This window comes from Vipera berus (assembly GCF_964194415.1).
Source record: "Vipera berus genome assembly, chromosome: 3".
Lineage (NCBI taxonomy): Eukaryota > Metazoa > Chordata > Lepidosauria > Squamata > Viperidae > Vipera > Vipera berus.
The window spans coordinates 216,420,379-216,433,125 of record NC_138204.1 but is presented as its reverse complement, the minus strand read 5'-3'; the positions used below and the strand labels follow the sequence as shown (position 1 = coordinate 216,433,125).

The 12,747-nt window shown below is 50.3% G+C and overlaps 1 protein-coding gene across 2 annotated transcripts in view; it reads right to left on the bottom strand.

The window, feature by feature from the left end:
• The window catches only part of ZC3H3 (zinc finger CCCH-type containing 3), a 202,254-nt gene that overhangs the window by 21,761 nt on the left and 167,746 nt on the right, over positions 1-12,747 (bottom strand). The window contains exon 10 of one of the 2 annotated variants that reach the window (XM_081323029.1): positions 5,851-6,020. The exons of the other annotated variant lie outside the window; for it this stretch is intronic. Coding sequence (XP_081179155.1) covers positions 5,851-6,020 — 170 coding nt within the window. The remainder of the gene's footprint in view (positions 1-5,850; positions 6,021-12,747) is intronic. 2 annotated transcript variants of the gene reach the window in all.

Sequence of the window (12,747 nt, the reverse complement as noted above, 5' to 3'; positions counted from 1 at the left end):
GCCATGCTCAGGCCACGGAGGACCCCAAGGATAAATGGGGAGCCCCCTCAATGGGGCTCAGCCCCATCATTAGGCCAACATTAGCTTTGGACTGGTCTAGGGCAGAGCTCCCCAACCTATGAGCCGTGGCCCACTACCAGGCCGTGGCCTCTTGGCCACGTGAGCGGCTGACCAGTGCGCGCGTGCGTGTCCGTGCGCTCACACACACACACACACCCCTGCAGCGGCACTAGCCTCGCCATGAGCTGTGAGTCCCACGCCGGTGCTAGCAACCCCATTTGCAGGACGCGCGTGCTCACGGTCCTGTTTGCGGGCACATGCACGCAGTCGCATTTGGTAAGGCCACCACGATGAAAAAAATTTAATTTAATTTAATTTATTAATATTTCTATACCGCCCTTCTCCCGAAGGACTCAGGGCGGTGTACAGGGCAAGAAAAAAAGATGTTGAGACTCTAGAAAGAGTGCAAAGAAGAGCAACAAAGATGATTGGGGGACTGGAGGCTAAAACATATGAGGAATGGCGGCTGGAATTGGGTAAGTCCAGTTTAACGAAGAGAAGGGTGAGGGGTGACACGATAGCAGTCTTCCAGTATCTCAGGGGCTGCCCCAAAGAAGAGGGAGTCAAGCTATCCTCCAAAGCGCCCGAATGCAGGACAAGAAGTAACGGATGGAAACTAGTCAAGGAGAGAAGCAACCTGGAACTAAGGAGAAACTTCTTGACAGTGAGAACAATTTAACCAGTGGAACAATCTGCCTCCAGAGGTGGTGAATGCTCCAACACTGGAAGTTTTTAAGAAGAAAGCAGCCAGCCATTTGTCTGAAACTGTATAGGGTTTCCTGCCTGAGCAGGGGGTTGGACTAGATGACCTCGAAGGTCCCTTCCAACTTTATTATTATTCTTGTGGGTGCGCATGTCTGCATCAAGGTGCCTGCCTCTCCCTTTCCCACCGGGCCACGGCAAGAATTGTATTTGCAAGAAACACTACCAGAAGAAAAAAATAATAAAAAATATTAAGACTGCGCAGAAACTGACAGACTTACTTTAAGGTTGAAAGAAAAAGAAGACACAGAATATTTTCCAACCTGGGACCTATTTTGTCAATGGTTAGAGAAAAGATTTAGGGATTGGGAATTTAATTTGTATTAGTGAGTAAGGTTGTCGGACAACACGTTTTGGCTGAATAATGATTATTGAACTCTGTTGAAAAAAATAATAATAAAACTTTTAAAAAGAAAAAAAAGAAGAATTGAGAACAGCTGCCTGGGCCTGGAGGCCTCCCTCACAGGCAGGGTTTTTGTTCCCGCTTGATCTCTGGATCCTCTGCAGAGACCCCGACTCCCATGTGCCTGCCTGGCCCAGCTCCCAGACGGAGAGGGTCACATCCGTTTGGCAAGAGGATCCCTCTCTCTTCTCTTAGAACGGGAAGATTTATGGATCCCTTCGACACAAACAAGATTTAAGGCTCGGAAGTGGCTGCGACCATGGGAAAAACCCAGATCCTTTTGTACATGCGGCTCGGCGGAGGCCGCTAGAAGGACTGCGGTACAGGCCGTCCTGGATTTATGGCCAACAACAATTTCGCCCCGACGTTTCTGTTACTAAACGAGGCACGTACGTTAAGCGGGATTTTGCCCCGTTCCAGGGTCTTTCTGGCCCCGGTTGTTAAGGGAACCTCTTCAGCTGTGAAGTTAATCACACGGTGGTTAAACGAATCGGGCTCCCCCCCCTTGACTTTGCTTGTCAGAGGATGGCCAAAGGGGATCACACGATTCCCCGGGAGGCTGCAACCGTCGTAAGCACGTGCCGGTTGCCGAGGGGATGCTGCAACAGTCGCAAGGGTCGAAAACTGATCGTGAGTCGTTTTTTCCCAGCGCTGTTGTAGCTTCGGTCGGTAAATGAACCGTGGGGAGTCGAGGACTGCCTGTACAATCAGAGTCTCCGCTGGAGAATGAAGGGAGAGCAGAACGGGCCGACGAGGGCCAGAGTTCACCGATGGCTTGACTGGGCATCTGCAGAGTTTAAGACAGGGGTCCTCAAACTTGGACCTTTGATAACTTGTGGACTTCAACTCGTGCCTGGCTGAGGAATTCTGGGAGTTGAAGTCCACCAGTCATCAAAGGGCCAGGTTTGAAGACCCCTGGTCTGGATCCAAGCCCGCAGGTTCATCAAAATGGCCGACTGAGGAATTCTGGGAGTTGAAGTCCACCAGTCATCAAAGGGCCAAGTTTCAAGACCCCTGGTCTGGATCCAAGTCCGAAGGGTCATCAAAATGGCCGACTGAGGAATTCTGGGAGTTGAAGTCCACCAGTCATCAAAGGGCCAAGTTTGAAGACCCCTGGTCTGGATCCAAGTCCGCAGGTTCATCAAAATGGCCGACTGAGGAATTCTGGGAGTTGAAGTCCACAAGTCATCAAAGGGCCAAGTTTGAAGACCCCTGGTCTGGATCCAAGCCCGCAGGTTCATCAAAATGGCCGACTGAGGAATTCTGGGAGTTGAAGTCCACTAGTCATCAAAGGGCCAAGTTTGAAGACCCCTGGTCTGGATCCAAGCCCGCAGTTTCATCAAAATGGCCGACTGAAGAATTCTGGGAATTGAAGTCCACCAGTCATCAAAGGGCCAAGTTTGAAGGCCCCTGGTCTGGATCCAAGTCCGCAGGTTCATCAAAATGGCTGACTGAGGAATTCTGGGAGTTGAAGTCCACCAGTCATCAAAGGGCCAAGTTTGAAGACCCCTGGTCTGGATCCAAGTCCGCAGGTTCATCAAAATGGCCGACTGAAGAATTCTGGGAGTTGAAGTCCACCAGTCATCAAAGGGCCAAGTTTGAAGACCCCTGGTTTAAGTGAATGGCGGGTTCCCTTGTTATGGCTGACCCAGCTGGAGGTCACGGATGTTCTGGGATGATCAGAAGACTCTCCCGCCCTTCACTGGGCCCAGAACAGCTGGCAAAATGAGGGTTGTGGATGCAGGACGCCCACTTCTAAGTCCACAATTCTTGTAGACCCTTTCAAGGGCCTTCCTTCCAACACCGTCAGCTAGGTGTCCAGATCTGCCTCTCCTGAACAAAACAAGCCATGGAGAGAGAATTCTTGGCCAAGAAGAAACGGGAACTCCGCACAAACCCTCATTTCAGATTTTGGCATCGCTTGGGGGAATGGGAGACCTTGCCAGGGATGACTCACCCCATCTAACTCTCTGTGGGACAATTCAACGGGGGGGGGGGGGAGGACTCAAGAGAGGGACAAACAGAACTGCCGCTCAGCCCAGCCTTGAGGTCTTCTAACTATTCTGGAGTTATCTTGAATTGACCCGAGGCGGGTCGGCCGAGGCAAGTTCTCAGAGAATCAGAATAAAGCTGGAAGGGACCTTGGAGGTCTTCTAGTCCAACTCCCAAGGCTCAAGCAGGAGACCCTATGCCATTTCAGATAAGTGGTTGTCCAGTCTTTTCTTAGAAACCTCCAGTGATGGAGCACCCACAATCTCTGGTGGCAAGCTGTTCCACTGGTTAATTGTCCCCACTGTCAGGAGGTTTCTCCTTAATTCCAGGTTGCTTCTCTCCTTGATCGGTTTCCATCCGTTGCTTCTTGCCTTTGCCTTCAGGCGCTTTGGAGAAGAGCTTGACTCCCTCTTCTTTGGGGCAGCCCCTGAGATACTGGAAGACTGCTATCATGTTCCCCCTTGTCCTTCTCTTCAAGACAAGTCCTCAAACTTGGCCCTTTGAGGACTTGTGGACTTCAACTCCCAGAATTCCTCAGCCAGGATGCTTCAAGACAGGGGTCTTCAAACTTGGCCCTTTTACGACTTGCGGACTTCAACTCCCAGAATTCCTCAGCCAGGATGCTTCAAGACAGGGGTCTTCAAACTTGGCCCTTTGATGACTTGTGGACTTCAACTCCCAGAATTCCTCAGCCAGGATGCTTCAAGACAGGGGTCTTCAAACTTGGCCCTTTTACGACTTGCGGACTTCAACTCCCAGAATTCCTCAGCCAGGATGCTTCAAGACAGGGGTCTTCAAACTTGGCCCTTTGATGACTTGTGGACTTCAACTCCCAGAATTCCTCAGCCAGGATGCTTCAAGACAGGGGTCTTCAAACTTGGCCCTTTGATGACTTGCGGACTTCATCTCCCAGAATTCCTCAGCCAGGATGCTTCAAGACAGGGGTCTTCAAACGTGGCCCTTTCATGACTTGCGGACTTCATCTCCCAGAATTCCTCAGCCAGGATGCTTCAAGACAGGGGTCTTCAAACGTGGCCCTTTCATGACTTGCGGACTTCATCTCCCAGAATTCCTCAGCCAGGATGCTTCAAGATAGGGGTCTTCAAACTTGGCCCTTTTACGACTTGCGGACTTCAACTCCCAGAATTCCTCAGCCAGGATGCTTCAAGACAGGGGTCTTCAAACGTGGCCCTTTCATGACTTGCGGACTTCAACTCCCAGAATTCCTCAGCCAGCAACCCGAGTTGCTCTTCTCTGCACTTTTTCCAAAGTCTGAACCTCTTTTTTGTGATATGGTGACCAAAACTGGAGGCAACATTCCAGGCGTGGCCTTACTAAGGTTTTACAAAGCGGTACTAAGACTTCGCATGATCTTGATTGTATGCCTCTTGTTTATACAACCCAGGATCTGTATTAGCCTTTGTTGGCTGCTCCCACATAACTGCTTCCTCATATTTAAAGGGTCGTCCACTAGGACTCCAAGGTCCCTCTCACGGTTACTCCCTTTGTGCCAGGTTTCGCCTAACCTGTACTTGTACCTTTGATTGTTCCTGCCTAGGTGTAAAACAAGGTCGTGGTTGTTTCTCCCCCCCCAAAAAAAAACATTTTCAAAACTTTTTCCAAGTTTTGTCCTAGCCCAGGGGTAGGCAACCTTGGCTCTTTTATGACTCATGGACTATGCCAGGGGTAGGCAACCTCGGCTCTTTTATGACTCATGGACTTCAACTCCCAGAATTCCTGAGCCAGCAGGCTCAGGAATTCTGGGAGTTGAAGTCCATGAGTCATAAAAGAGCCGAGGTTGCCTACCCCTGGACTATGCTGACTCAGGAATTCTGGGAGTTGAAGTCCATGAGTCATAAAAGAGCCGAGGTTGCCTACCCCTGGACTATGCTGACTCAGGAATTCTGGGAGTTGAAGTCCATGAGTCATTAAAGAGCCGAGGTTGCCTACCCCTGGACTATGCTGACTCAGGAATTCTGGGAGTTGAAGTCCATGAGTCATAAAAGAGCCGAGGTTGCCTACCCCTGGACTATGCTGACTCAGGAATTCTGGGAGTTGAAGTCCATGAGTCATTAAAGAGCCAAGGTTGCCTACCCCTGGACTATGCTGACTCAGGAATTCTGGGAGTTGAAGTCCATGAGTCATAAAAGAGCCGAGGTTGCCTACCCCTGGACTATGCTGACTCAGGAATTCTGGGAGTTGAAGTCCATGAGTCATAAAAGAGCCGAGGTTGCCTACCCCTGGACTATGCTGACTCAGGAATTCTGGGAGTTGAAGTCCATGAGTCATAAAAGAGCCGAGGTTGCCTACCCCTGGACTATGCTGACTCAGGAATTCTGGGAGTTGAAGTCCATGAGTCATAAAAGAGCCGAGGTTGCCTACCCCTGGACTATGCTGACTCAGGAATTCTGGGAGTTGGAAGTGCATGAGTCATAAAAGAGGTTGCCTACCCCTGTCCTAGACTCCCCCACTCAGACACCATCCTCTGCCGAGGGTCCCACCATGGGAGAAGAAGAGCAGCAGTCATGCCAGCCCAGCCCTTTGGAAGGAGACCCAGTCCTCTTGACGGCCCCCAGGCCTTCCATGGGGGAGGGGAGAAGACAAAGGGATGGCAGCTCCCCATCTTTGCTTACCTCAAAGTCTCCTTTGCGTAGTTTCCCTGCTCAGCTGGGTAGGAGTCTCGGATGCCGGCTTGCTTGGCCAGGCGCTTCTTCTGGGGATGCTGCAGCTTGCACCGGGAACCCTTGGCGCAGACGCCGTGCTTGGAAAAGTCCGGGCACACCAAGGTGTGCTTCTTCTTGCACTGAAAAGGAAGGCAGAGAAGAGCCGCCATGGATCAACCTCCAGAGAAAGGCACGGAGGGCCTTCTGGACCACCTCCAAAAGAAGGAACTTGTTAGGCACATGGTGATAGCCTACATAGTTGGCTTGAAAATATATCAACTATGATGTTGTGACTTTAAGATGTTAATTGGCCAACGGGTGTGTAAGTCTTCTCATGGCCATAAGAGGGAGCTAGGAACGTAGCTTCTCTCTCTCTGAATTCACTGCTCTCTCTACTATTGCTGTTTTGCTGTACTGTTGGTTTACTACTGCGATAAACCTGAACAACTGTGTTTTTGACCTCTGGACCGGTAAGAAGACTTTGTATTTGGAATACTCCTTGGACTGTTGCTATTGTGTATGACCTGGACTGTTTATTTTTGACCGTGCATTTTTGTTTTTACACCACCTTAAAAGTAAAATACTTTTTGCTTTCACAACTCCGTGTACTCTTGTGGTTACTGTGTGGCTCTTACTGCTCTCAGTACCCTTCCTTGTCTGCGCAACTCCTTGGCAGCACAAGGAGACCTCTGCACAAACAAATTTCATAACAGAACTCAAGCGTTTTGGGGGAGCTGCTCAAATATCTGAGGTGGCTTCCCAACGCCGGCCACCAGCCAGCCTGGAGGAAGCCGAAGGGGGGGGGTGTCCAGCATCAAGGTTACGGCTAATTAACATTAGCAGATCACCTCTGACGGGCTGGAGGCACAAAGGCAATTAACCAAGTGGCTTCCAGCCTTGAATTGCATGTTCAGCCGTGTTGATGCAGGCGACGCAAGGCTCATAATGAATAGCATTTGTGTGTTTGTGGGTGTAATTTAGATGCTTCAGTGTGTGTCCAACTCAAGCTAAATCCACACACTGAAAAGGCCCAGGCAGCCTTCAGTTAATGTCACAGAGAGGCCACAAGGTCAGGTAGCCCTTGACTTATCGCCATTTGTCGAGTCACCCTTCGAACTTAACAACAGCCCTGGAAAAGAAGGTGAGCTGCGACTTATTTCTCACCCTTGCGACCGTCGCGGCCTCCCCAGGCTCAAAATGCTGGCCTGTACTTATGACGCTCGCAGCGTCCCGGGGTCACGCGATCCTCTTTTGCGACCTTCTGTCAAGCCAGATTCACTTAACAGCCGGATTACTAACGTATCCACTGCAGTGACTCACTTGGGAACTGTGGCAAGAATGGTCGTTAAATGGGGCAACACCCGCTGAACAAATGCCTCGCTTAGCTCAACTGCCATCGTAAAGCGAGGATGACCTGTATTCGTCCACTGGCAGAACTGGCAAAAGAATGACCTCACGCTGGCTGGGGGATTCTGGGAGTTGAAGTCCACAGGTCTGAAAGTTGCCAAGGTTGGAGACCCCCCCCCCCCCGAACTATATAAACTCTGTTCAGGAATTGCAGAAACTGTATATCAGGGGTCTTCTAACTTTGAAAGACTTGCGGACTTCAACTCCCAGAATTCCTCAGCCAGGCACGCGTTGACAGAGGGACAGAATCAAGATCACGTGAAGTATTAATACCACTTTACAAGGCCTTGGTAAGGCCACACTTGGAATCCGGCATCCAATTTTGGTCACCACGATGTAAAAAAGATGTCGAGACTCTAGAAAGAGTGCAGAGAAGAGCAACAACGATGATTAGGGGGCTGGAGGCTAAAACATATAGGGAACGGTTGCTGGAATTGGGTATGTCTAGTTTAACGAAGAGAAGGACGAGGGGGGGACATGATAGCAGCGTTCCAGTATCTCAGGGGCTGCCCCAAAGAAGAGGGAGCCAAGCTCTTCTCCAAAGCACCTGAAGGCAAAGACAAGAAGCAATGGATGGAAACAGATCAAGGAGAGAAGCAACTTAGAAAGAAATTTGACAGTGAGAAAGATTCATTAGCGGAGCGGAAGTTGCCTTCCGAGGTATGGGAGGTTTGCAAGAAGAAACCGGACAACCACGTGTCTGGAATGCTACCCAGGGTCTCCTGCTTGAGGAGAGGGTTGGACTAGATGACCTCTAGGCTCCCTTCCGGCCGTTAAAAAGTCTGTTGTTCTCTTTGTAAGAGGGGAATTGGGATGTGCTAAATGCGCCACGCTTTGCAGGCTGAAACATGACCAAACATGGAGGGGGAAAAAAAAATCCCCCACCAAGGAGACAGGATGATGATGATCCGAGTTTCCTTCCTGGAAAATGTGGGAAGACGTTACATCAAAATGCGTGGAGCTAAATTTACACGTATGCGGTCTACTTCCAAGCACGGAGGAGGAGGAGGAGGAGGAGGAGGAGGAGGAATGGGAACGTCCCCTTTCAAAGTGCCTCTTTCTGCTTCTGGTTTATCCATCAGAATCCTGGCCCGTTCGGAGGAGGCGTCCTCTAAGGTTACGGAACTAATCCATCAGGGGGCTGTGCAGTCACACACAAGGCCAAAGGGAGCTTAGGGACCGCACAACAGCTGGGCAGAGCCAAGCAAGCCACCTTCGGCCAGCCTGGCTATCTCCGGCTAGCCACCTCCCAAGGCTGGGACAGGACAGGCCGGTACGGTGGCTGCGGGTCCGACGCGTATTGAAAAGCCATTTGGGGATCCTGGACGTGGATGTTGTGCGGGCAACGCAGAACAAGGTGGGAAGCTGTCGAGGTCTTCGTGGCGAGGAGAACTCAATCCCTCTGACGTCAGGGGACAGGCTGGTCTGGAGCCGGGAGTGGCGCAGAAAGCGCGTCTCCGTGCCAGGCCAGGCTAAAAATACAGACGCCCCCCGCCCCTCTCCTCCGCGGCTGGGTATTTACAGGGCGCCCCTCCTCGTTGTAGAAATTGAAGATGCCGCCTTGGCCCCGGGTGACGAGGGCTTTTCTCCTCTTGAACCTGCTCAAAGCTTTGGACTGCCCACCCTCCTTGGGGAGGGAGGCGTGTGTAAGGAATCCTGGCACCCGCCCACAGGAAAGTTTGTAACCCTGCCCGGGTAACAAGTGAACGAGGATCTTTGCTGCAGCGGGGAAAGGGGCGGGGGTGGGGGGGGGAAGGCAACTCGGTGTGTAGCTAATTCTGAGGCTGTGCCCTGCCCGACGGGTTCTTAATAATAATAATAATAAAAGTTGGAGGGGACCTTGGAGGTCATCTAGTCCAACCCCCTGCTCAGGCAGGAAACCTTATACCATTTCAGACCAAGGGCTGTCCAGTCTCTTCTTAAAAACTTCCAGTGTTTGGAGCATTCACAGCTTCTGGAGGCAGGTTGTTCCGCTGGTTAATTGTTCTAACTGTCAGGAAGTTTCTCCTTAGTTCTAGGTTGCTTCTCTCCTTGACTAGTTTCCATCCGTTGCTTCTCGTCCTGCTTTCAGGGGCTTTGGAGAAGAGCTTGACTCCCTCTTCTTTGGAGCAGCCCCTGAGATACTGGAACACTGCTATCATGTCACCCCTCGTCCTTCTCTTCATGAAACTAGACATATTATCTTCTCATAGCTTGGCTTGCAGAAGAACAGGAGGGGACCTTGGAGGTCATCTAGCCCAACCCCCTGCTCAGGCAGGAAAACCTATACCATTTCAGAGAAATGCCTGTCCAGTCTCTTCTTAACAACTTCCAGTGTTGGAGCATTCACTGCTTCTGGAGGCAGGTGGTTCCACTGGTTAATTGTTCTGACTGTCAGGAAGTTTCTCCTTAGTTCCAGGTTGCTTCTCTCCTTGATGAGTTTCCATCCGTTGCTTCTTCTCTTGCCTTCAGGGGCTTTGGAGAACAGCTTGACTCCCTCTTCTTTGGGGCGGCCCCTGAGATACTGGAAGGCTGCTATCGTGTCCCCCCTCGCCCTTCTCTTCATGAAACTAGACATATTATTATCTTCTCATAGCTTGGCTTGCAGAAGAACAGGAGGGACCGTGGAGGTCTTCTAGTCCAACCCTTGCTCAAGCAGGAGACGCCATGCCAGCTGTGTCCAACCTTGGGAACTTTAAGCCTTGCAGATCCTGCTGACTGGGGAATTCTGGGAGTTGGAAGTCCACCAGTCTTGAAGGCCGGACGCCCTTGTGCTATGCCATCCGGGACTAACAGTTCTCCTTGAAAAGGTCCAGTGAGGGACATCTCCCCTTTTCCAACAGGCAACTGGACTTCCTCCGTTTCTTTCCTCTGAAAACGTTTCGCCTCTCACCCAAGAAGCTTCTTCGGGTTCTCACCGACTGGTGGGGAACGGAGGAATGCTTTGCAGTCATCTGGTCGCTGGCACTCAAGCAGATGAATCCTGCCGCTGGCCACCGTTCAGACAGAACTGAAGAAAATTCTTGGAGGGGAGGGAGGGTTGGGGAGAGGGGAGTTTTTTGTATTTAAAAATGTATTGTGAAACTTTTTAATTAAAAAAAAAAGAAACTTCTTGGATGAAAAGCGAAAGGATTTCAAAGAGAAAAACCAACGACAGTCCAGCTGCCTTTTGGAAAAGCACCTTTGGGACATTCATGACTTCTGGATGATGGGGAGAATCTCCAGTGTTGGAGCAGCCACAACTTCTGGTGGCCAGCTGTTCCACTGGTTAATTGTCTTCCCTGTTAGGAAGTTTCTCCTTAGTTCCAGGATGCGTCTCTCCCTGGTGAGTTTCCACCCGTTGCTTCTCGTCCGGCCTTCAGGTGCTTTGGAGAACAGCTTGACTCCCTCTTCTTTGGGGCAGCCCCTGAGATACTGGAACGCTGCTCTCATGTCCACCCTGGTCCTTTCTTAGTTCCAGGTTAAATCTCTCCTTGATCAGTTTCCATCTGTTGCTTCTTTTTAATATATACATATTTTTATAATCACAAGGGCTTAATATTTTATCAGCAACATATTCTCTGACTTCCAACATTTAACTTACTAATACAGATTAGATTCCGTTCTCTCTACCTCCTTTTTCTAGCCAATGATAAGAGGTACCCCAGGTTCTAAAATAAACTGAATCTTCTTTCTCTTTCGTTTTCAACGTCAATCTACCCACTTCTGCACACCCTTAAGACTGTTTTTTTTAATTAAGTCTTCCTCCGTTGGCAAATCTTCATTTTTTCCAATGTTTATTTATTTATTTATTTATTCGGTTTATATACCGCCCTATTCCCAAAGGACTCAGGGCGGTTTACAAGGCAAAATTTAAAAACAATCCAATATAAAATTAAAATAAATTAAATTAAGTCTAGACGCAAAAAATTAAAATCACAATTTAAAAACATTAAACGAAATGAACGAAGGTCGGGGGCAGTCCGGAGTTCCACCGGCAATTGATTCCATAGGGCAGGCGCGCCCACAGAGAACGCCCTCCCCCTGGGGATCACCCCTGTGGGAGCGCACAGGACGATGGGAAATTGACGCTGGCAGCAGGTGCTCCCTTAGATAATCCGGGCCCATGCCATGTTGCGCGAATTTATTTATTATTTATTTATTTATTTGTTTTTATAAACCGCCCTTCTCCCGAGGGACTCGGGGCGGTGTACAGAGTAAGATAGGCAACAAAACGAAACAGTATTGAAAACAATAATCAGAACAAAACAAACAGGGACCCCAATTAGAGCTATCAGAGCTATCAGGCCAGGCCGGACTGCTGGAATAAGTAAGTCTTTAAGTCACGCCGGAAGGTGCGGAGGTCGGGGGCCATCCGGATTTCAGTTGGTAAGCAGTTCCAGAGGGCTGGCGCACCCACTGAGAATGCCCTCCCCCTGGGCGCCACAAGCCGACATTCCTTGAGCGGTGGCAGTGGCCGCAGTTAATACGTGCAAAATTAAACATATACACTCTTTCTCATAACTTCCTACCATTAGGCCTTGTCACTGCCTATTTTTGCCTAACAAAAATAACCTTGCCTTAAAATGCGTGTGTTTTTTAGTCGTTTTTCTCTAACCACGCGCGTGTATGCTTAACCGCCATCCGTTGCTTCTTGTCCTGCCTTCAGGCACTTTGGAGAAGAGGTTGACCCCCCCCCCCTTCTTTGGGGCAGCCCCTGAGAGATTGGAAAGTGGGGGGTGGGGTGCAGAATGAAGGGGGGGGAGTGCTGTGTTTTACAGCAATACAGCACAACAGAGTTGGAAGGGACCCTGGAGGTCTTCTAGTCCAGCCCCCAGCTCAAGCAGGAGACCCTTGCAGAAGTTGGAAGGGGTCTCGGAATCCAACCCAATAGAATCCAACCCAACCCAATAGAATCCAGTAGAATCCAATCCAATCCATAATCATAATAGTAAAGTTGGAAGGGACCTTGGAGGTCATCTAGTCCAGCCCCCTGCTCAAGCAGGAGACCCTTGCAGAAAAACAGAGTTGGAAGGGACCTTGGAGGTCATCTAGTCCCACCCTCTGCTCAAGAAGGAGACCCTTGCAGAATAACAGAGTTGGAAGGGACCTTGGAGGTCATCTAGTCCAGCCCCCTGCTCAAGCAGGAGACCCTTGCAAAATAACAGAGTTGGAAGGGACCTTGGAGGTCATCTAGTCCAGCCCCCTGATCAAGCAGGAGACCCTTGCAGAATAACAGAGTTGGAAGGGACCCTGGAGGTCCTCTAGTCCAGCCCCCTGCTCAAGCAGGAGACCTTTGTAGAATCACAGAGTTGGAAGGGACCCTGGAGGTCATCTAGTCCAGCCCCCTGCTCAAGCAGGAGACCCTTGCAGAAGAACAGAGTTGGAAGGGACCCTGGAGGTCATCTAGTCCAGCCCCCTGCTCAAGCAGGAGACCCTTGCAGAAGAACAGAGTTGGAAGGGGTCTCGGAATCCAACCCAATAGAGCCCAACCCAACCCAA